At 49.6% G+C, this 21,541-nt stretch overlaps 1 protein-coding gene across 1 annotated transcript in view; it reads left to right on the top strand.

Annotated features, from left to right (window-relative positions):
- LOC137479667 (1-phosphatidylinositol 4,5-bisphosphate phosphodiesterase eta-1-like) overlaps nucleotides 1-21,541 on the top strand; it is a 42,898-nt gene that overhangs the window by 7,749 nt on the left and 13,608 nt on the right. Inside the window, exons 2-8 of the mRNA XM_068200136.1 lie at nucleotides 12,138-12,284; nucleotides 12,637-12,880; nucleotides 14,142-14,271; nucleotides 15,801-15,971; nucleotides 17,859-17,952; nucleotides 19,170-19,373; nucleotides 20,914-21,034. Coding sequence (XP_068056237.1) covers nucleotides 12,138-12,284; nucleotides 12,637-12,880; nucleotides 14,142-14,271; nucleotides 15,801-15,971; nucleotides 17,859-17,952; nucleotides 19,170-19,373; nucleotides 20,914-21,034 — 1,111 coding nt within the window. The remainder of the gene's footprint in view (nucleotides 1-12,137; nucleotides 12,285-12,636; nucleotides 12,881-14,141; nucleotides 14,272-15,800; nucleotides 15,972-17,858; nucleotides 17,953-19,169; nucleotides 19,374-20,913; nucleotides 21,035-21,541) is intronic.

The following is a 21,541-nucleotide window of genomic DNA, read 5'->3' as shown; positions in this document are numbered from 1 at the left end:
GGCATGTGAAACTATGAGGGGTGTTTTTTTTGAGTGGCTTTTCTTTTGTTTTCCTTCTCTGTCACGTTGTCTCTCATGTAACTTTTTCCTGGCCTGTGCTTGACAAATTCTGTCTCTTTTATTGCTGTCACAATGTTTGGGAATACGACTGGGAATTCCTTTGGTGTGCTGATGTAAATGTCACAGTGGAGGAGCCAGCTGAAGAGGGAAAGAATTAGAAAATGCAATAAATGAAAGATATGAAGCATTGTCTGTGGAGCTGACTTCATTCTTGCTGTGCTTTCCTGCCCTGTGAGCCCTTGGGCTCCCTTGTAAGGAAGTGCAATTTATGCAAGTCTGAATGCTTCTGCCCATTGTTCCACACTGCCTGTAAACCCCCTGATTTCAGGAGCACGGGGATGCCTTAAACCAGCCCAGGGTTTCGCCAGGGACACGGTGGGTTTCTGTAGCTGCTGGCAGAGTTGGTGCTCAGCACCTGCCGGGGCACTCCTGGTCCCTGGCCCTCGCACTGCTCGGGGATGCGCAGCCCGAACCGAGTGCGTTGGTGCTGCAGCTGGCCTGACCCTGCAGGGTGGCTGTTCCCCGGAGTTAGGGGCAGGAGGAGGGGCACAGAGCCAGGGCAAAGGCACACGGCGCTGGGGCTTTCTTCCCGCGGCTGCAGATGCCGGGGGTTACTCTGGAGCGGGGCTGGATTCCCCCTCCCGCATTCAGCCTGCGTCACTCCGCCGCTCCTGAGCCGGAGTGCGGTCATCCCTGGCCGCCCCGCGGCCCGCGGGAGCTCCCTGCGCTTCCCGCGGCCGGCACGCTCGGAGCCCGGCACGCTCGGAGCCCGGAGCACCGGCGGTGCCGCGGCCGGCACGCTCGGAGCCCGGCACGCTCGGAGCCCGGCGCGCTCGGAGCCCGGAGCGCCGGCGGTGCCACGGCCGGCACGCTCGGAGCCCGGAGCGCTCGGAGCCCGGAGCGCTCGGAGCCCGGAGCGCTCGGAGCCCGGCGCGCTCGGAGCCCGGCGCGCTCGGAGCCCGGAGCGCTCGGAGCCCGGCGCGCTCGGAGCCCGGAGCGCCGGCGGTGCGGCGGCCGGCACGCTCGTAGCCCGGCACGCTCGTAGCCCGGCACGCTCGTAGCCCGGCACGCTCGTAGCCCGGCGCGCTCGGAGCCCGGCGCGCTCGGAGCCCGGAGCGCTCGGAGCCCGGCGCGCTCGGAGCCCGGAGCGCTCGGAGCCCGGCGCGCTCGGAGCCCGGCGCGCTCGGAGCCCGGCACGCTCGGAGCCCGGCACGCTCGGAGCCCGGCGCGCTCGGAGCCCGGCGCGCTCGGAGCCCGGAGCGCTCGGAGCCCGGCGCGCTCGGAGCCCGGAGCGCTCGGAGCCCGGCGCGCTCGGAGCCCGGAGCGCTCGGAGCCCGGCGCGCTCGGAGCCCGGAGCGCTCGGAGCCCGGCGCGCTCGGAGCCCGGCACGCTCGGAGCCCGGCGCGCTCGGAGCCCGGAGCGCTCGGAGCCCGGAGCGCTCGGAGCCCGGAGCGCTCGGAGCCCGGAGCGCTCGGAGCCCGGCGCGCTCGGAGCCCGGAGCGCTCGGAGCCCGGAGCGCTCGGAGCCCGGAGCGCCGCGTGCGGGGACGCGGGGGCAGCGCCGCTCCGCAGCCGCGGCACGAGCAGATGCGCTCGCAGCCTGCGCTCCTGGGGCGTGAGCGAAGTTAGCTGCTCCTTCCTCTGGATTTGTGCTATGGATCACCGGCGTTTCCTCGCTCATCCTGGGCGGCGGTGCTCGGCTGTACTTCCAAGGATTGCTTTCCAAATGTGTTGGCTCTGAAGGCATGAAGATCAAACTGAGCCTTTCCTGAACGGAGAATTTCCATTCTGCTTGCCAATAATGCCCGAGTTACAAATTTAATGGCAGACCTTGAAGTATATAAAAATTTAAGTCCAGAAAAAGGTAAGGATGTTTGAGTTTGGAATTGCCATCGGATGAGCTCGTAGCGTGTCTGGAAATGGTTATAGAAAAATCAGGTAACTTAACCCTTGGGTTTGGTAAATTGCAGTGTTTATGTGGACATTGTTGGTATAACAACTGTGTATCTATTCTTAAATGTTTAACAAGAAAACCTGGTAGGTTTGGATTGACTTGAAAGTCAATTTCTCCATGAAAACATGTAGCTTGTGTTTAAGATACTGCTCTTTTGACGAGGACAAACTGCACTTCTGTGTTAGCCTAAATTATTACAAATGTGTTTGCCTTGAATAAAAACATTCTTGACCTTTTCATCTGTTGGGAATTTTGCTGCAGCTTTCAGTGGAGAAGAGTTTGTTGGGTTTTTTTAGTAGCACTTATAAATAGTATAACACATTTGCAAGTGGTATGTAAAATTTGAATGAAAGCACTGGCTAAAAGATGTCTTTCCAAGAATTGCAGGAGAGAGTACAAAAAAGGAAGACATCTTGAATAACTTTCTTCAGTATCTTGCAGTTTATAACATCTCGTTTTGTTCAATTTAAGTCAGTGCTGAATGGAAAGTGGCAATTAGCTTAAACCTCTAAGTGGATAGAGAGTAAATGCTGTAGAGAGAAGGAGAAATCATGGTCGATTAAAGTTAATTTTTGTATTTTGCTCATCCTTTAGATATTGGATTATGTTCTTTTAAAGAAAACACTTAGAAAATAAATTTATCATAAGAGCTTCCTTGCCAGAGTCGTGTAGCTCAGAAGAAATTTTTGTGACAAGATTATCTGTAATTTAAAATCAAACAAACTAATCTAAAAGCCATCAAAATTCATGGATTATACTTCGAAATATCATCTTGCCTGTTATAAAATGTTAGAAATTTTCAGGGCAGTGTTGGCAGTTGATACTTTTTTTTTCTTTGTATCTGTCATGGTTGATTTTAGTGGATATTTCTTATCTAGTGGAAGTCTCTGGGAAGAGGCACAGCTATTGTATAAAAACCAGGGCCTATTTTAGGCAAAAGTGAGTTATTTGTGGATGCCCTGTGGGGAAGGCTGCCTGTGCTGGGGCTACTGAGCTGCGGTGCCAAAGGCTGCTGCTCCTCTCCCAGGTGTTGGGCACCCAGAGCTCTCCACGGAGCTTTGGTGGCCGTGGCTAAAGGAGGGCAGGTGTTACTCCATCTGCCTTCCCAGGTGCAGCAGGTAATGGATATGGCCCCAGTGAATAATTCACAGCAGCCAGCTCTCCTGGAGGGGCTGGCAGCAGGCCTGCAAGGAAAGCGTCAGGTTCAAGTTTTGAATCCCGTGGCAGTGCATGTGTGGATAAGCACATTCCACAGCGGAGAACTCGGCTGAGCGTGGAGTTCTGCTCTAGGTCATTCTGCAGTCCCTTCCTCACCCAGATGTGATAGCAAGGCCAAATTCCAGTTGGTCATCCTTGGTTGTGGCAGTGCCATCTCTGTGTGGGGAGGCCAGCGAGGGCTGTAGAGCAGTGAGTGGTGTCCCTGGGTGTCCCTGCTGTCCCTGGCACTGAGGTTCGGCCGCTCGGGGGTGGGGTCACGGCCAGGCTCCCCTCTGTACCAGAGACAATGGCAGTGCCCTGTTTAATGTCCTTATTAGTGCTGCTTTGGGACTCCTGTGCCTGCAGCTGTCCAGGCACCTGTCCAGGCACTGAGTGTAGGCTCTGGAATCCTGATATGTGAGGGAATTAGCCTGGAACAGCAAACTGGTCTGAGTGGATGTGGAAGGCATCAGTCTCCTGGGAAGAACTTGGTCATCCACAGGTTTCATTCCAATAGCAGCTTAAATCTGTCTCAGCATTAAATGCACTCTCAAGAAGTTAGCACAGGCACATGGCAGCTTTGGCAGGTGGAAAGCCTCCGGACGGTTTGGCATACCCTGAGGAGGTTGCCCAGTGTTGCCCTGAGTGCTGCCTGACCTGAGTGTCACAGTGGGACACCACACAGTGTCCCTGCCATGGCCCTGCAGAGGGTTCAGAGGGTGCTGGAGCTGGATGCTGATGGCTCCAGGGGCAGTGTCTCATCAGCTCTGCAGAGGATGGGGCTGGCCAGGCGGTAACTAGGATATGTGCTTGCTAACTGCTTATTGTGAGTGGTCTTGGTGCTCATGAATGAAATCCACTCGTTTCAATAGATCCACAGAACACTGTCATGGTGTTAGGGGAAAGGTTCTTGTTGTTTGCTGAAGAACTGTTGTCTTTCCAAAACCCCGGGCCATAGATTAGAATTGTTGAGGTGACTCCTTCAGTGCTTTGCTGGAGCCTGAGCTGCCCCAGTGCCACACTGGGGTCAGTGGTGGCACACAGCAGCTTGGGGACACCAGGGGCTGTGAGCAGAACGTGCTGACAGAAACCTTCCCAGCTCTGTCCAGCACTGAGCTTGCTGCAAGGGGTGCGTGCGCTGGTTTTTCTTCTTTCCTTCAGCGCTGATGCCTCAGGGAGCACGTGCTGCTCCGTGTCTCCTCGCATGACTGAAGTGGGAGCTGTGAGGAGCCCAGGCTGGCTTTTCCCTGGGAGTGCCAGCAAAGCTGGCTGTAGGGCAGGGAGCTCGAGCCTGTGCTGTGGCAGGTTATCAGTACAGCAGAGAGCGGGCTCACAGGTGTTCGTGTTCCCACGTTACCAATAGAAACATTGATCAGCCTGGAACTCAGATGCACAAAGCAGCATCGTTTTCAGTAATAAAATCACTTTGGTGCTTGAGACTGTCAGTTCATTGTTTGCCCACAAATGACGCACTGTCGGTGACTTGCCCGGAGGTAATTTAAAATAGAATAGATAAACATGTTTCTTTAGCAAAATGACTACTTCTGAGGAGGGTGAATAAATTAGTTCATATCATCTGTTGCACTGCAGTCTCCATTCATAACTTTTAAAGGTTAATTAACTTCACCTTCCATTCTATTCTGCTTTTCTCCCCTCTTCCTAGTCTCTAGCCGAGCCCCAGATGTGGCTTTGCTTGGCAGCCTGGAGGGAAGCAGTGCTGCCTCCAGCCTGGTCCTGGGGACTGGATCCCTCTTCCAGCTGCTCCTGTGCCCTGTCTTCGGGGCACTGCCCTCCCCAGGCTGCGGTGCTGCCACACGTGGCTGTTTGCTGATCAATCTGCAGACATCAGAACCGACTGTTTGCACTGAGGCTGGGACAGATCATCCTCCGCACATTTCTGTGTGGGCACAGGAGCAAGCTCTACGAAGGTGGCGGGGTTTTTTCCTATTTTTTGTTAAATTGGTGAAGTTAAGTGGGACGTGTGACATACAAAGGACAGTGTGGTGAATAAAGGAGTCTGCCCTAGCCCAGTATGTTGTGGTAGGAATTGTATTTGTTGTATCAAACACAAGGAGGCTGAGAACAAGGTCTGGTTCACTGGTGTATGATCCTTATTTATATACTTACTGACGTTTTTAGGGGGCAGATAGGGGATTATGGCAGAGAAAGAGCTCGTGGTTCACTGTTCTCCACCTCTGCATCCAGAGGCACGGCTCCTGGGATGCTCAGACTGCTCTCTGCCAGCTGGGAGGCCCCGAAGGAGGAGCCCCCTGGCACTGCAGAGGTGGCTCAGCTGCAGTGAGGGAGGGATTGCCCTCCTGAGCAGAGCTTCCCTGGCCTGGGGAGCCCTGGGGTTTCCTCCGGGCACATGGGCACACGCCCTGGGGATGGTGCCTGGTGCTCCGTGTCATGGTCACACAGAGGGAGGGTGCTCATCCTGAAAGCCACCCTCCCTCTGGCACAGTGACGCCACACACCTGTGTGCTCGTCCTCCCCTTGGCAGGAGCAGCTGAAACTCTCCTCCTCCATTTCTTCTCACCTCCTGCTTTTTCCACTTTCTGTAGTGTCATAATCAACTGCTGTGCCCTCCCTGCTGAGGGATCCTCGAGGAAGAAAGAGGATTAGGATGTGCAAACTTAACTGTGTTTGCTTAATAAATCTGTGCTCCTTGTTCACTCCATTGATGTGACAATGTGCTTTGGCACTTGGCCATGGCTGTGCTTAAACGATTGTGCTTTTCAGTGTTGACAGAGGATTAATTCCCTAGTCCTAATGGAAACCTTACAGTCCTCAGCCAGCAGTGGCACCAGGGCTCTCACAATGGACAGCTCTGGTGGAGTTGTTTCTGAAGAAAAGATGAAACCTGGGCTAATTGCTTGACGATAATAAGTGGAACTTTGCTGAGCTGGCAGAAGGAGGGGTCCTTGGGCAGAGGTGGAAAACATGCATTATTCATGGTGTCCAACGGGCAGCACACTCCCTGTAAAGGGGCACTGGCCTGGCAGGACATTTCTGCACTGTACAGTGCTCCGTGAAGTCTCAATGAGGGAACAAAGCTTGTCATTAAGGATCATTCAGGCTCCTTTTGGATTATACTGTAGCGCCAAGCTTTTGTTTGGACGCTTCTGGTTCCTTTCTGATGTCTAAGAGCAAAAGAGGAGGGGGCCTCAGTCTGGGAAGGAGCTCTGGGTTCTCCCATGGCCAGAATAACTAAAGGTTGTCAAGGATCAGCTTGAGAAGGTGAAGAGCAGAGACCTTTCACTTGTAATGTGAAAACAAGATGAGTTATTGGTCATCCTGGAAGCATTGAGCCTGCAGTGTCAATAGGGGAGGCTGAAAGAGCAGTTATTGTGAAACACGTGTTACTCAGACATGACTTCTGGGAACTGCTGCTCCCAAGTTTTTGCATTTGTTTTGGGGTCTTTTTTAAAGAAAAAAAAGACACCACCAGACAGTTCCCAGACTGACAAAGAGCTGAAGCGTGCTGATTGATTTCGGTTGTGCTTGCAGTTGTTTCTCCATTCTGGATAGTGAATGATTTTGCTCTTAAGCTTCACTCCTTTTTTGTTTGCATATTATTTAGTGACTTTACAAGCACGAGCTGCTTCCCAGAGTTAGGGATTAGATGCCATTCAGTTGTTTTGAGTAGTCTCAACTTGCGTTTGGTTACTTGCTTTGATTCTCTGTATCTCCAGGGCTGAGATAATTTGCCTGTGCCCTTTTCAGCCTCTGGTGTCTCTGCTGGTGCTGTGTGGCTTCCTTAAGGGTTTCTTAAGAAATGCAGGAGTGTGGGAGATTGATTGTTCATCTCATGTCCATGGACTTCCCAGAGATTACCATTAAACCCACTGTAAGAAGCTTAATGTGAAATTCCGTGAGGCTAGAAGAGCTGCTGCGAAGCAAATTAAACTCTGGCATAAAATATGAGCTGTGCCTATTTAAACCAAACCCAGTCCTGCCTGGGGCCCTGGAGTGCCCCAGACCTGCATCTGCCCTCCGTGCCCCGGGCTCTTTGGCTGTTATGTAACACCCCAACAATCAGCACGCTGATGGCATTAGTGCTGTTCTGGGGGATTGAGATCAAACGTGCTCTCTGGGGGCAGACCTGGGCAGAAAATGGTGTTTGATGGCATTACTGGAAGGGCAGCCTTAGTGCTCAGGGCGAGGGAGTGATGCAGGACAGGGGGATGAGGAGAGTGCCGGCAGCTGAGAACGTGGCGGGGTTCTGGGGTTTGCTTTGGGGTTGGGTGGATCCAGAGGATTTTCACCGCTGGGACGGGATGGTGCAGTTGTGTGCCGGTCTCCAGTGCAGGGGTGGGGGCTTTTTGGGAAGGACCTTTCAGATCATGAAGTCCAACCATCAGCCCAGCACCACCACAGTGTTCAGCACTTAACTGGGTCCTCAACAGCCACATCCACTTGTTTTTCACATGCTTCAGGGACGTGACCAAACCACTGCCCTAGGCAGCTGTGCCAGGGCTTCACAACCCTTCACAAAATACATAGGAAAGCCCAAAATACTGAATGCAGGGGAGCAGAGCTGCTGCTGCAATTAGAAAAGTAACTCCTGCATTTTATGGGTTCCTTTTATCTCTTCAAGCTTAATGTTGGCTTAATGCAGTTGATGCCTATCATTTAGAAACCCAGTTTATATCCTCTTTCATAATTATACTTCTCAGTGTTTGGTAATGCTCTTTATACCTTATTTAATCCTTTTGTTTTGTCAGATGGCTGTAATAGTAAGTCCATAAAAGCAAGATGAGACCAGACCTTTTGTCATTTGGTTGCACTTTGAAATATTAATTTGTTAACATACAGGAAAATAAAATAACTGTTTGTGGAGCAATAAGAAATTTGTTTTGATCTTTGACTTTAAAGTGAAATTATCTGTCTCACAACAGTGGTGTAACCTTTTGCTGTAGACTCTTGGCAGTAGAGTTGTGCTACTAATGCAGAGGTAATAGTATTTTCTTGAATAACTAAACCCCAAAATATAGTAGCAAAAAATAGCCAGGATATTTATTTAACCTCAGAGAACATGTTTTATGGGAGAGGGTGTTTATTTCACTGTAGGGATGTGCACCGTACAGCAAAATGCTCTTCTGTTTGCTGGAGAACGCTGCTCAGTGGAATGCCTTACTTCCCTAAACAATTTCCTTCCGGTCTGGACCGCAGGTCCTGCACACCCTGAAGTCCTTGTGGTGAGGCACACGAGCAGGCAGACGTGCACTCACCAGCGTGGCTGCTGGGATGATGAACTTTGAACCAGAGGAATTCCCAGCTCCCGGGATGCAGGGAGTGGCCGTGGCTGCGAGCCATGGAGGTTTTGCGGGGATCCTGGGGGCTGGTGCTGAGCCATCCCTGGTTATCCAAGCCCGAGTGCACAGAGGGTGGCACGGAGGGTGGCACGGGCAGGCGTGGGGGACGAGCGCCGCTGGAGCGGCCGCAGCTGCCCAGCAGTGCCGGCTCGCTGGGCAGCCGGAGCGGCGTGGGCAGGGGGCACCCACAGAGCTGCCTGGCACCCCGGCTCTCAGGGACATCCCAGGGCTCCACGGCTCTGCTCCTGGCCTCAGAGACCTGCCACGTGCTGGGCAGCGTGGCCAGCCCAGAGAAGGCCGAGCTGGCGCAGATGGGTTGGTATCTGCTTTACCCTCGGGTACGGAAGCAGCTCCTCCCCTAAGGAGAGGTTTGTGTTGGGAGTGATTCTCATGGCTGAACTGAATTAAAAAGTGCTATGTGAATTCGGGTCTGTATTGCTTTAAAGGGTTATTTGGGGAGGAAGAAAAGTAGACTGGTGTTTCATTATTAAATCCCGTTAAACTCCAGGATGTCTGTTGGGATGATTTTAGACTGTCAAGTTTGCATAACTCTGCAAACAGAAGTGAATGTAGTTTTCAGGGGTTTTTAATTTTAAATTAAAGCTTCAAATATCATAGAATCATGGAATGGTTTGGGTTGGAAGGGACCTTAAAGACCAACCAGTTCCAACCACCTGCCCTGGGCAAGGATACCTTCCTTATACATTGCCTAAGCACAATTTTTAATTTAAACTTCCAGAATAATTTTCTTTGATCTTGTAACATAAACTACATTGTGTTCTAGTTGAACTTAATTCATTTCCAGACTCTGAGCAAAAAATGCACAGCTAGTCCTTGTGTTAGAAGAATACCTTTTAATGGGAATCATGTCTTGCTTCCTCAAATTTTAATCTATGTCTGCATTGAGGAGCTGCTTCATTTACTCTGTATTCCTGGTTTATCTACAGGATTAGATGTTTTTCTGGAACCAGCTTCCCTATTCCTTAGCGAAATCCTTCCTGAACTGTTCTTCTGGAGCTTTATTCTGCCCTGCACTGCTCAATACCTTCCCTGATTCAGATGCTAATGTGTGGTGTCTGGCAAGGGACCGGCATTAGCATACTGAGAATAGATTTGAAAAAGACCTTTTTTATTTGCGTGCTTATATTTTATAAATAGCCTGAAGGGGAGGATGGGGTGTTTTGTAAATGGTTTGCGGAGCTGAGATCCAGTGGGCTCTGATTGCTGTGGCATTTCCATTACCCCAGTCCCTTCTTGAACGTGGAGCCTTTGTTATTAACACCTGCACAGCAGGAATGATGCCATGAACTCCCTTACACGTTTACTATTCTTCAAATGTTTGAATTCCCATGGTATTTCCTTGCAACTGGGAAAATGCAAGCAGCAAAGATGGTGCTCCCTGGGGCACTGCAGGTGGGATTTGGGAGGTGGAGGCTGTTGAGATACTGGACAGGAACTGGGTTTCTTCCACTTTGTGAAAGTAAGTGTTTTAAAATCTGTTCCCTGGAACTGAAGTGTGCCTGAAGCATGAATGTGACTGCACCCACAACAATTCCAAACATGATGATAGAAATGTTTAAGCAATTGAAATGGTGAAGAAGGAACTGGATTTCCTTTTGTGGTTTTTATTTTCCCCCACAGTTTTGTTGGCTGCAGTCACCTGACTGTGGCCCATTCTCTGCTTTTCTGGTATTGAATAAATGTGGTCTTCTCCCTTCTGCCTTTTGCTGGCTGTCCTCAAGGGCATCTTAGTGAAACCGGGCTGGGATTTTTTTCTCTGGCAACTGAGCTGGTGCTAATAGAGAGACTTACTTGAGAATTAGTTCTTTTTGTAAGACTTTCACCAGTCACTGCTAGCCTTAGGTGCAAAGAAGCAGATTTTCTGTGTTGAGTAGCTTGTTGCTAAACCTCTTACTGAGCTAAAGCCCTGCAGGAAGTGATCTCTCTATTAAATCAAAAGGTGCTTGTGGTGTGTGTGCCAGGCTGATGGAGCAGGGCACGTTTGTGTATCCACACTCACAGGGAGGACCTCATTTCTGTGCTGGGACAAGTCGTGTTTGTCTTGGTAGGAATCCAAGGCAAACCTGATCTAAACGCAGTTCCACAGGGAAAGGCTGGGTCTGCCAAGAAAAGGCATTCCTGTGTGGATGTACATAGGGAGTTTTAGAGACTATTTTTGCTTCAGTTCATCTTTCTTCTCTCAGGTTCTGAATTTTTCATCCCTTGTGGTGTAAATGTTTGTCTTCCTGGTACTTTGTGCATCTTCAGATAGATCCAAGTTAATGCTGCCCCAGCCAACATGTGGATATGGTCTCGCATCTCCTTCTGGCTTGATTTATATCACATTTGTGGTTTATCTTAAAGCCCTTCCAAACTCACCTTCATTCAGTGTGTGCTGTTCCAGGGGGTGCCATTATTTATGGACATTATTTATGAAGGACACATTCAGGCTTTCAGAAGAGCGTGGCTCTGTTCAGCTCAACCGCAGTCCCCTCCTCCCTCCGAGAAAGAGAAGTCAGGAAAAAGGCTCCTTCTGATGGGCTTTATTCCATGTGGGGTTTGCCTCGCCAGCTCCTGGTGAGTGACGGAGCCAGGGGAGGTTATTCCAGTGCCATGGGCTGTTCAGCCCTGCTTTGCCCAATGTTTAGATGCTGCTCTGACTGCCTGTGAGTGTGTCAGAGCTGTTGGGAGAATAAATAAATCCCAGCTCTGGCAGAGGAGTGGGAGTGTGGGTTAGTCTTTGCTGTGACACTGAGGAGCACTGGAGAGAGAAGCTCTGGAGAGAGGAAGGGTGATAAGAAATAAGGACAGACCCAGAGAGTTTATTTGGGAGCCAGCCAGAGTGTAAACAAATCACCCAGGGAGATGAATTTGGAGTGATACCAAGTGAGGAGAAGCTGTGAATGGATAAAACCAGAAGGTAATTTAAGAGCATGGATATATACTGAGATCAAGAGGAAATGTTATCTTGATCCTTGTGTTTGGAAGGCTGCAGGAGGGAGGATGTGAGATGAAATGGAAGAAATGGGTTTATTTTAGTCAAAACACAGAGGAGGAAAAAAGCCTTATCATTCAGATGGGATGGGTGGATAAAAGGAAATCATCCCAGTGTGTGTTGGAAGGCTGGTGGCAGCATGGAGAGGGTGTGAATGTGTCTGTGTCATTCTGTGAGCAGCTCTGCCAGTGTCACAGCATGAGGGACAAACTCCAGGGCTACTGAGCCCAAAGGAGTGCGGGGTTTGAATGAGGATCTCACCAGTCCAAGTACACGGAAGGCTGGTGTTTAAAATTACAGCACTGTGTGTGGTAATAGAAAAAATGTAAATAAGATGAGCATGAAACAACTATAAAATGTTTACCTTCAACATAGATAAAAGTTTTCTTTGCCTCAATTTTGTCGCGAGGGTGTTCAGACAGATGAGCTGTTCCATTTTCCTGTGGAGAAGGTGGCAGTGAAGAAGGAACAGTCTCCCAGCACTGCCCACTTTCTGTCCCTGGAGGGTCAGGTCAGAACTGGTGTGTGCCTGGCGGATTCTGGGGAGCCTGTTGGTCATGTCATTAGTGGATGAGGTGGCTGCTCAGCGGAATTTATTCTGCTCTGCCCCACAGTTGAAAGATGCATGAGTGTGATGCAGTCTGGGACGCAGATGGTGAAGCTGAAGAGTGGAACCAAGGGGCTGGTCCGTCTCTTCTACCTGGACGAGCACAGGACCTGCATCCGATGGAGGCCCTCCCGGAAGAGCGAAAAGGCAAAAAGTAAACTCCTCATATTTCTTCTAATTTCTGGGGCAGTTCAGTGTTAGAATGTGACTTACGGAGCTACACAGGGGCTCGTGGGCTGATGGGAGACACTTGGTGTCTGTCTCCCCTGCTCCCTTTCTGTAGCCTCAGCCCTGTGATGTTCTGGGGAGCGCTCAGAGCCTCCGGGGCAGCCGGCACGTGGCACAGCCACGACAGGGAACCCTTCAGTCCAACAGGGCTTTGGGATGTGAAGATGTAGCATTAATAAAGTTTAACGCCTCTGAGCCTGAATGACCCAGAATTATGAGAAGCAGGAAGAGGCTGGCTGGCTGTCCCAGCGTGTCCTTCAGTTTCCCTTTCCCCCCAGTTGTCATCGACTCCATTTACAAAGTCAGCGAGGGCCGGCAGTCAGAGATCTTCCACCGCCACTCCGAGGGCAGCTTCGACCCCAGCTGCTGCTTCACTATTTACCATGGCAACCACCTGGAGACCCTGGACCTGATCACGTCCAACCCCGAGGAGGCTCGCACCTGGATCACGGGGCTCAAGTACCTCCTGGCCGGGATCAGCGACGAGGACTCGCTCGCCAAGCGCCAGAGAACGCACGACCAGTATCCTTTGAGGAGCCAGGCCTTCCTCCTGGTTCATATTCCTGCCTTGGTTTCCAGTCTCTTCAGCACAGCGTGTCCTTTCTCCTCCTATTAAGTGACCAAAACCCTTCCACTGATTGCAAAGGAAACCTGAGCGATGGGTTTGACATGGACACTTATGTGTGTGATAAACCATGGGCTGTGCCTTGGGGACTGGATCAAACTGCATGGGAGTCAGGGGATAGGCTTGCATTTTGTTAATGAATTCCTTTTTGAAGGGGCAGACCAGTTATTTCTAGTTATCTCACTATCTCAGTAACTCCTGGTTGTGTGCTTGCCACACCTGGCCATCTCTGTTGCTCTTGTGTAAGTCAGATGCCTGTGTCCTTCCCAGCCTCCATTGTTTGTCAGGAGCACAAATCCTTAAAGCTCCTTGAATGTTTGTTGTAGCCCAGTAGCCAGAGTGAACCTCATGTCCTCTGAATATTTTCTTCACGTGCCTTTTTCTTCACAACAGTTTTTTTTTCACAACAGTGATGACTAAAATGTTATACACAAAGAACACTCTTCCCCCAAAAACCAAACCCTAAGGCCATCTTAATTAAAATTGTAACCTGTCTGTTCTTCTGCCTCATGGAAATCTCCAATGGTACTCCTGGAGAATACACATATTTCAGGTATTTTTAATTTATATCTCCCGTGTTTGATTCTGATCACAGCAGGCACAGGTCCATTGGGGTTGTATTGCATGCTCTGTTGCACCTGTCCTCAGCTTGCTATATTTAACCATGACTTTTCTGAGCTGCTCCTGTCTGCTGTATCTTCTCTCCTGGTGAAACATCACTGCAAGTCCTGTTTGTTTGATCCAGTGTGGCAGCTGGGAGACTGCACACAGAATGGCCCTGTCCCACTCCCAGCTACTGCAAGAACTTAGCAGCAGGTGCTGAGGGATATTTGTGCGAGGAGGGGTGGAAGGTGCTGGTTGGGAAGTGAAGTTCAGATAGAATGAAGGGACAGGTGGAAGAAGATCCCAGAGTAAGCCCAGCAATACTTAAAAACTTTGGAGCACGTTCTCAGAGGAGGAGACAGCATCTGAAATGGGCGTGCAGAGGGGCTGCAGTTGTGAACTGAGCTGTGAATAATTGCCATAAACCAGTTCTGGTTTTAAGCATTTGTCTGAGCTGTAGTAAGGGCAGGGGCAAAAAGGGTTCTTTCCTGAGCTGCCCTGCCTCCCTTGTCCATGGGGAGATCCCCTGTGTGCCTGTCCTTGACACGCTGGCAGCTGGGTGAAGCAGACCTTCGAGGAGGCTGACAAGAACGGGGACGGGCTGCTGAACATCGAGGAGATCCACCAGCTGATGCACAAGCTGAACGTGAGCCTGCCCCGCAGGAAGGTCCGGCAGATGTTCCAGGTCCGTGCCTGGGGCACAAGGGGGCCACTTGAGATCCATTTCTGGGCACATCCAGAGCAGGCTCTGCAGCCTGGGGCTGAAAACACAGCACCTCACAGGCTTTTTCTAAGTCCTACCTTTTTGTAGACAAAGAGACATCAGAACATTGTTTAAATGACATGAAGCACACAGAAGAGTTACCAGTGTTACTCTTTCTGCTGCATTGTTGGTTTCAGCTCTGTGAACTGAATTGTTCAATGCTGGCATTGATGGATGATGAAATTACTCTGTTGCTACTAAAATATTTTTTATGTTCTTTATGGAAAATTATTTAATAGAAACTGGCTTTATGCAAGTAATTACATTTTCTTTAAAAACTTCCTCATATTTAGCCATTCAGATTTGATTGATTTAGAATCAATTTTTTACTTCTGTTGTCTGAAAACAGCTCCCATTTTCCACCAGTCCTTGTGTTTACTGTAGGAAAGGAAAGATAAGCCAAGGACATAATGGAGAGCAAAAAAAGGCATCTTCACTTTTCTAAACCAGTACCAGCTCAAAGCTGGTTTGCTGTAAAACATGGGAAAGTTGAAGAATCTTCTATGGCATAAAATGCCCATTAGAGATACATCTTTGGAGTCTGGAGTTACTCCCAAATACCTGGAAACTGGGGGGGTGGTGTTGCAGAGATTAATTTGGGTTGTACTCGTTCCCACGGATTATAAATGTCATTTAAGCTATATAATAGATCAAAAATGATTAAAAATCCCATTCAACACCATTTAGCTGAGAATTCCTTTCCTCTCAGCTGTCTTGCTGTGATAGGAGTTTGCAGCTCCTTTTTGCATGGAGACCCACGCAGTGCCTGCCAGCCGTTCTCCAGAATATATTCTTTGTTTTGAAAATCCAAAGCAATCCTCTTAGGCAGATGTTCACAGGAAAAAAGCTTGTATTAGTGTGTGCTGAGTACTGTTTTCTTCTCTTCCTACCTCTGAGGAGAAACAGCAAATCAAGCCTGGAGAGGCTGGGTGTATGTTTTGGGGTGGAATCTCAGTGCTGCTGCAGAGTTGTCCCCTCTGCAGACTGCTGCTGGGGCTGAGAGTGCTGCAGATGAAATAATGTGCATTTAAGACTCTGATATTGTCCTGAATGTTTTAAGATATCAGACTGTTGTTGGGGAAGCCTTGGGTGATATTGTTATGCCTCTTGCTGTGTTTTAATCCAGGATAACTGCAGGGCATACAGGAGGGCAAGAGATCAGAATAAAGCCCAGGGTGAGCCTCTTTCTGGGGGAAATAAATATGAAATTAAAGAAGGAAATTAGAGTTTCATAGGGAATCTGTGGCTTTAGTTTAGTAACCATTTTCCCCAAAAACCCCGGAGATGGTGATATAATTTTGCAGTTATTTTAGTCTGTTAGGATTTGTGTCTGAACAGTCTTGCAGATTAGAATTTACTACATTTCTGTTGGTGTGCACAAGTCCTGCTCTGTTTTATTCCCTGATTTCTCCTGTGCTGAGCATGTTTACCTGAGTGTCATTACCTCTTAGGAAGCTGACACAGATGAGAACCAAGGAACCCTGAACTTTGAAGAATTCTCAGTGTTTTACAAGATGATGTCCTTGCGTCGAGATCTCTACCTGCTGCTCCTAAGCTACAGTGACAAGAAGGATCATCTCACTGCTGAGGAGCTGGCCCAGTTTCTGAGGGTGGAACAGAAGGTAGGGCAATATCTGCATCCATGTCTATGGCCATGCACTTACATTCAAGCGCGGGGAAAGGATTTTACAGAAAATATTAACTTGGGGCGGAGGGCAAAGCACAGAGGTGACAGAAGAGCGTTCTGGAGCTTTTATTGTTTTTTGAAATGCTTCTAGAAAGAGTCTGAGCTGCTTTGGGTGATTTTTGAAGTGCCCAGGATAGTGGTGTGAGAGGGTGCTCAGGGACCGGGAGCAGGAGGAGGAACACGTGGCAGAGGTGGGGGAGCTCCTTTGGGCGTGCACAGGGGCATCGTGGACCTGCTGAGGCAGCAGAACCTCGAGCTGACTGTCAGATCTGGCATTCTGCATCCTCTCAGTGCTCTGTGTGCCCTCCTGAGAACACTGCGTGGGCACAGCTGCCTGGGGAGCTGCTCTGCTCAGCATTGCTCCAGCAGCAAACCATAAGGAGTGAAGCCAGGAGCTCCTGGAGGTGAGCCTCTTGGCTGGGCAGGCTGGAGGCACCTTGCACCCCTGTGCCCCTTCCCAGTGCCCAGCACTGGGGGGTCAGGGAGATTCCCCCGCATGTTCCCAGTGCCAGCAACGCCCTGGGGCAGGGCAGCATTGCTCCAAAAGCTGGTCGTGCTCCAGCCAGGAGGCAGCTCCCCAGTACCCTCACCCAAACACCATTTTGGTTTTGTTGTTGTCTGGATGCTTGGAAATCTGTGGACAGTCTGTTCTGCTCCATCTGCTACTCATTTGGCAAGAAATGAAATACTCTGCAGCCTGAGGACAGAACAAAAGTGGGTTGGGGTTTTTGTTAGCTTGCTAAACTGGCTTTTTTTTTTAGAGCTCCCTCATTAGGAGAACACTCCATATTATTTTTAGTGGAGTACTTTAAAGTGTAACAAAAAAAGTGAGTGGCCAAAGTCATCACCTCTCAAGCTACAATTAAAAAAGCACAAATGTGTGGACTTTTCCCTGGCAGATGCAGCTTCGAGCTAGATTAGACATTTCCATTCCTCAAGCACATGAGAACCCCACACTGGGCCAGCAAGGAGCCACGGGGGATAATGGAAAAGTGAATTTGAGCCAGCTTGTACCAGAACAGGGCCTGCTCTGAGCAGTGTTTGCAGTCAAACACCAACCTGAGCAAGGACAACTGGTTATCTTTTCTACTGAAATGTTATTTTTTTATTATCCTGTGTAAATCCTGCAGCATCTTAGGATGGTTGGCTTCGCTGGGACAGTACAAACAGTGAACAGGATGATGGCACAAGTAAGGTGCCAGAGGTTTGAGTGCCAGTATTGTCTTCCTGTGATGTTGGTAGTGGAGGAATGAAATCCACCCCGTCCTCGTTCTTCCTTTGGTTTTCTACAGCTCAAGGCAGTGAGGAAAGTTGAGATGAGTGATGGGAGCTACTCCTGCCCTTTAGTTCTGAAGGAAATATAAGTGTCTACTTGTAAGCGCCTCACAAATCAGTTAGAACCTCAGCTGTGGCCTAGCTGAAGCTGTTGACAAAATTCCTATTTGTTTCAGAAAAGCTGCTGTTTTTCATTTCAGAATTTAATTATTTCTCTCCTAGCCTGTGTATTACAGTGAACTGCCTTGGAAGTAATGAAATCATAGGAGTGGAAAACGCATGAAAATGAAATCCAAGCCTGCCAAATCTTTTTGCATGTCTAAGAAGATTATATTAAAGAATGTAATGTCATAGTTCTCATTTCAGCAGTATTGGCCAGTACAACTATTAAGGCTGCTAAACAGCTAATTTTAATCTTGAGACTAAAATGACATAGGTTTTAATTGATGGCTACCTCTCACTCCTGTTTGTCTCCTCCAAGTTAAGTAGATTTTCACACGCTGGTGACGTTAAGAATGAGTGTACTTCCGCTGTTGTTTTTGTGCAGATGAATAATGTGACACCAGAATATTGTCTGGACATCATACAGAAGTTTGAAGTGTCAGAAGAAAACAAGAAGCAAAATGTTCTTGGGATTGAAGGTAAAAGTTTTGGTTTCAGAGTGATTTTCCCTTGGCATGCTGCAGTGGAGTGGAAGTGCTTTGATGGTGTTTAGGTGAGGCTTCTGCTGTCCCCTGGATCAGCACTCGGGAGTGTGGCTGCGTTCTGGGAGCCGGGGGAGATGTGAGTAGGTGTGGTGAGGCAGCAGCTCTCAGCCATCCATCACAGCCATCCTCAGGAGTGGGGCTGGATGCCTGGGGCTGTGGGGATTTATTGCTCACTCTTACAAAACTGTGCTGTTCCATGCAGTTTATCTATAGCCTGCTCCCAGTGAGGTAATGAAAGCCAAGGGTTCATTCTGCCTTGGCTCTGGGGATCTGGGATCCTGCACAATCCATTCTTTTATGCTTCTGTGAAATAAAGTACAGACAGTAGCATTTTTATTGGGTTTTAATACGTGATTCCCATTGTTTGTGAAAGCAATTGTAAATTGCATGTATATTCAGAATCCAATTTAGTATCAAATCAACCTCAGAGCTGAGATAAAATAGATTAAAAGCCATGGTGAGCTCCTTTGCCTAGAAGGAAGCTTCTGTGGAGCAGCCGAATGTACATGGGGATCTGGGGAGGGGGGAAGTAGGAATTTTCCTCCACGTGGTATTTAAATCCTGGGTATGGCCTCCCTTCAACAAGCTTCTGATGTGACCCAGGGCGCTGCACTCAAACTGAAAAAAGGAAAGTAAAACAAACCAGCTGTGACACTGAAACAATATTTCTGCAAGCATTTCTGCTCCTCTTAACCTGCTGCTGCAGCTGCTTTTATCTCTGAGCTGCTTTCAGGGCTGGTATTGTCTGCACTGTCCTTTGCAAATATCTTACATGTTTCATTCTTAAAGGAGGTATTTTTAAACTTTCTCTGTTCAGCACTGCTCTCATTTAGAGGGCTATAAATGAAGTACCATCTTCTTGAATAAACTTGCAGGAAAAAGAAAATTGTGAAGTGAAGATGATGGGTCAGTGACTTGGCTGCTGATGCGCGGTTCTGCTTTGGGTGGCTGCTGCCCTGTGTGCCCCATCCATGCTCAGGGCACTGGAGTGCCACCAAGGAGCTCTGCTAAAAACAGGCTTTTGCTTCTGAGCCAGGGTGGCCTCCACGGCGCCCTGGGCTCCGTGGCCACTGTCAGACCCTCGGCTCCGGGAGGCGTTCAGAGCCTTCTCCCCGGCCGTGGCCCCGGCTGACGCGTCCCTGTGCCCGCAGGCTTCACCGGCTTCATGCGCAGCCCGGCGTGCGAGGTGTCCAACCCCCTGCACCGCGAGGTGCACCAGGACATGCAGCAGCCCCTGTGCCACTACTTCATCGCCTCGTCCCACAACACCTACCTGAGCGGGGACCAGCTGCTCTCGCAGTCGCGGGCCGACATGTACGCGCGCGTGCTGCAGGCCGGCTGCCGCTGCGTCGAAGGTGGGCTGCAGGGCGGCTGCACGGGGAGCTGCACGGGGCTGCACAGGGGGCTGCATGGGGGCTGCACAGGGAGCTGCACAGGGGGCTGCAGGGGGGCTGCACAGGGAGCTGCACAGGGGGCTGCAGGGGGGCTGCACAGGGGGCTGCAGGGGGGCTGCACGGGGCTGCACGGGGGGCTGCATGGGGGCTGCATTGGGGGGCTGCATGGGTAGCCGCACTGGGGGCTGCACTGGGCTGCACCAGCGCTGCATGGGGGCTGCACGGGGAGCCACACAGGGGGCTGCACTGGGCTGCACCAGGGCTGCATGGGTGCTGCACGGGGAGCCACACGGGGGGCTGCACTGGGCTGCACCAGGGCTGCATGGGTGCTGCACGGGGGGCTGCACGGGGAGCCACACGGGGGGCTGCACTGGGCTGCACCAGGGTTGCATGGGGGCTGCACGAGCCACGGGCCCAGGGCCACGCTCCCAGCAGCAATGCTGGGCTGCCTCAGGCACTGCAGCACTTTCTGACCACTCCAAACTGGATTTTTCTGTTGGGAATGATCACCTTGGGCAGGCGTCACAGGCACCAGCGAGTCACAGAATGGCTGGGGTTGGAAGGGGATCTAAAGATCATCCAGCTCCAGCCCCCTGCCATGGGGAAATGTGGGGATCACACTGGATTCTTGTTTAAGCTCTGCATGATTTAAATAATAGCAAAACATCAGTGTTTTTATATTGGTATTAGTATTTTTCTTTTCCAGCAATAAATGAAGTCTTTTGGCGAAGTTAGACTCAATATTAATTTTTTATGGCTAGCATTACTAAAGGTCATCTGAAAAAAAAAATATTGTTAATCTCTATTTAAAAATTAATTAGAGAAAATGAACCTGAGAAAACTGGGTGATTGCCTTCTGCAGAACAGCTCCTAAGAACACTCAGCAGTGTTATTTTCCTTGACTTCAAAGCTATTGCAGCTACTTCAGAGCCCAGGGAATAGCTCTGCAGCTTTCTCCTTGGGAAGCTCAACTGCCTGTAGAGGCAGCAGCAGTGACAAGATTGGTACAAACTCAGGGTACAGGCATTCATTAGGAAAAGCATTCTTATGCTGGTCCATTCTGCATGTGCTGGATTTGATGGTACTCTTCATACAGTCCGTTATAAAGCTGCAATTTAAATTGGGAGTGGGAAAAGATAGACTCTCCTAAAACAGTTTATCTTCAGAAGCAAAAACTGCATTCCCAAGGTAGCTTTGGGAAATATGTAATATGTCAAATATTATTTGACACATTACACCTTTGTAGTTTTATATATGAGGAAAAAAACTCAAATTAACACGAGGGAAAAAACAGTTCTAGGATGCAGAATTCTCATCTGACCTAGGAAAAGACAGTCCTGTTGGTCTGAGCTCAGCTGTCAGGTCGGGGGAGATGGAATGAGAGGTGCCAAGAGGTGGAGTGAACCTCGTTGGCCCCTGCATGGTGGAGCAGGTGAGCTCTGCTGGCAGCAGGATGAGACTGGGGGCGTCTCTTAATGCGTTGCTTTTCTGGTCTCAACAGTGGATTGCTGGGATGGCCCAGATGGGGAGCCAGTGGTGCACCATGGCTACACCCTGACTTCCAAAATCCTCTTCCGGGACGTGGCAGAAACCATCAATAAATACGCCTTCATCAAAAACGAGTAAGTGTGGAGCCAGCTTTGAAGCTACTCCTGTTTTCTGTAGTTAATCCCACACCGAAAACAGCCATCAAGCCCAGGAAGCGCCAATATTCCTTTAAACACATCGGGGTTGATTCTGTTCCCCTGTTTATTGCCCATGTTGTGTTTATTATTCAGCTGCACAAGCTCTTCCCATGAACTGAGGGAGAGAGTTCTGCCTCAGTTGAACCTTTTTTGTGCTCTTAAACTCAGTAAGGCTTTGGACAGTCTGACACTGCTGATTATCTTTCAATAGAACTTCCCACTCACATCCACAGGGAAATTCTCCTGAAAAATCGATCCCGTGATGTTCTCTACCTACTGAAAATACTTTATTTCAGCAGAAAAATTGAAAAGCTGTCATGTATAGTGTGAGGAAATACTGAGGTGTGGGGTATTGTTCTGAATCTGTTTCACTTGCCACGGTGCTTTATAACAGTTTATTATGAAAACTGTGGACTTTACCCATACACACACACACACACACAC

This window comes from Anomalospiza imberbis, chromosome 10, assembly GCF_031753505.1.
Source record: "Anomalospiza imberbis isolate Cuckoo-Finch-1a 21T00152 chromosome 10, ASM3175350v1, whole genome shotgun sequence".
Lineage (NCBI taxonomy): Eukaryota > Metazoa > Chordata > Aves > Passeriformes > Viduidae > Anomalospiza > Anomalospiza imberbis.
This window is presented reverse-complemented; position numbering and strand designations above follow the sequence as displayed.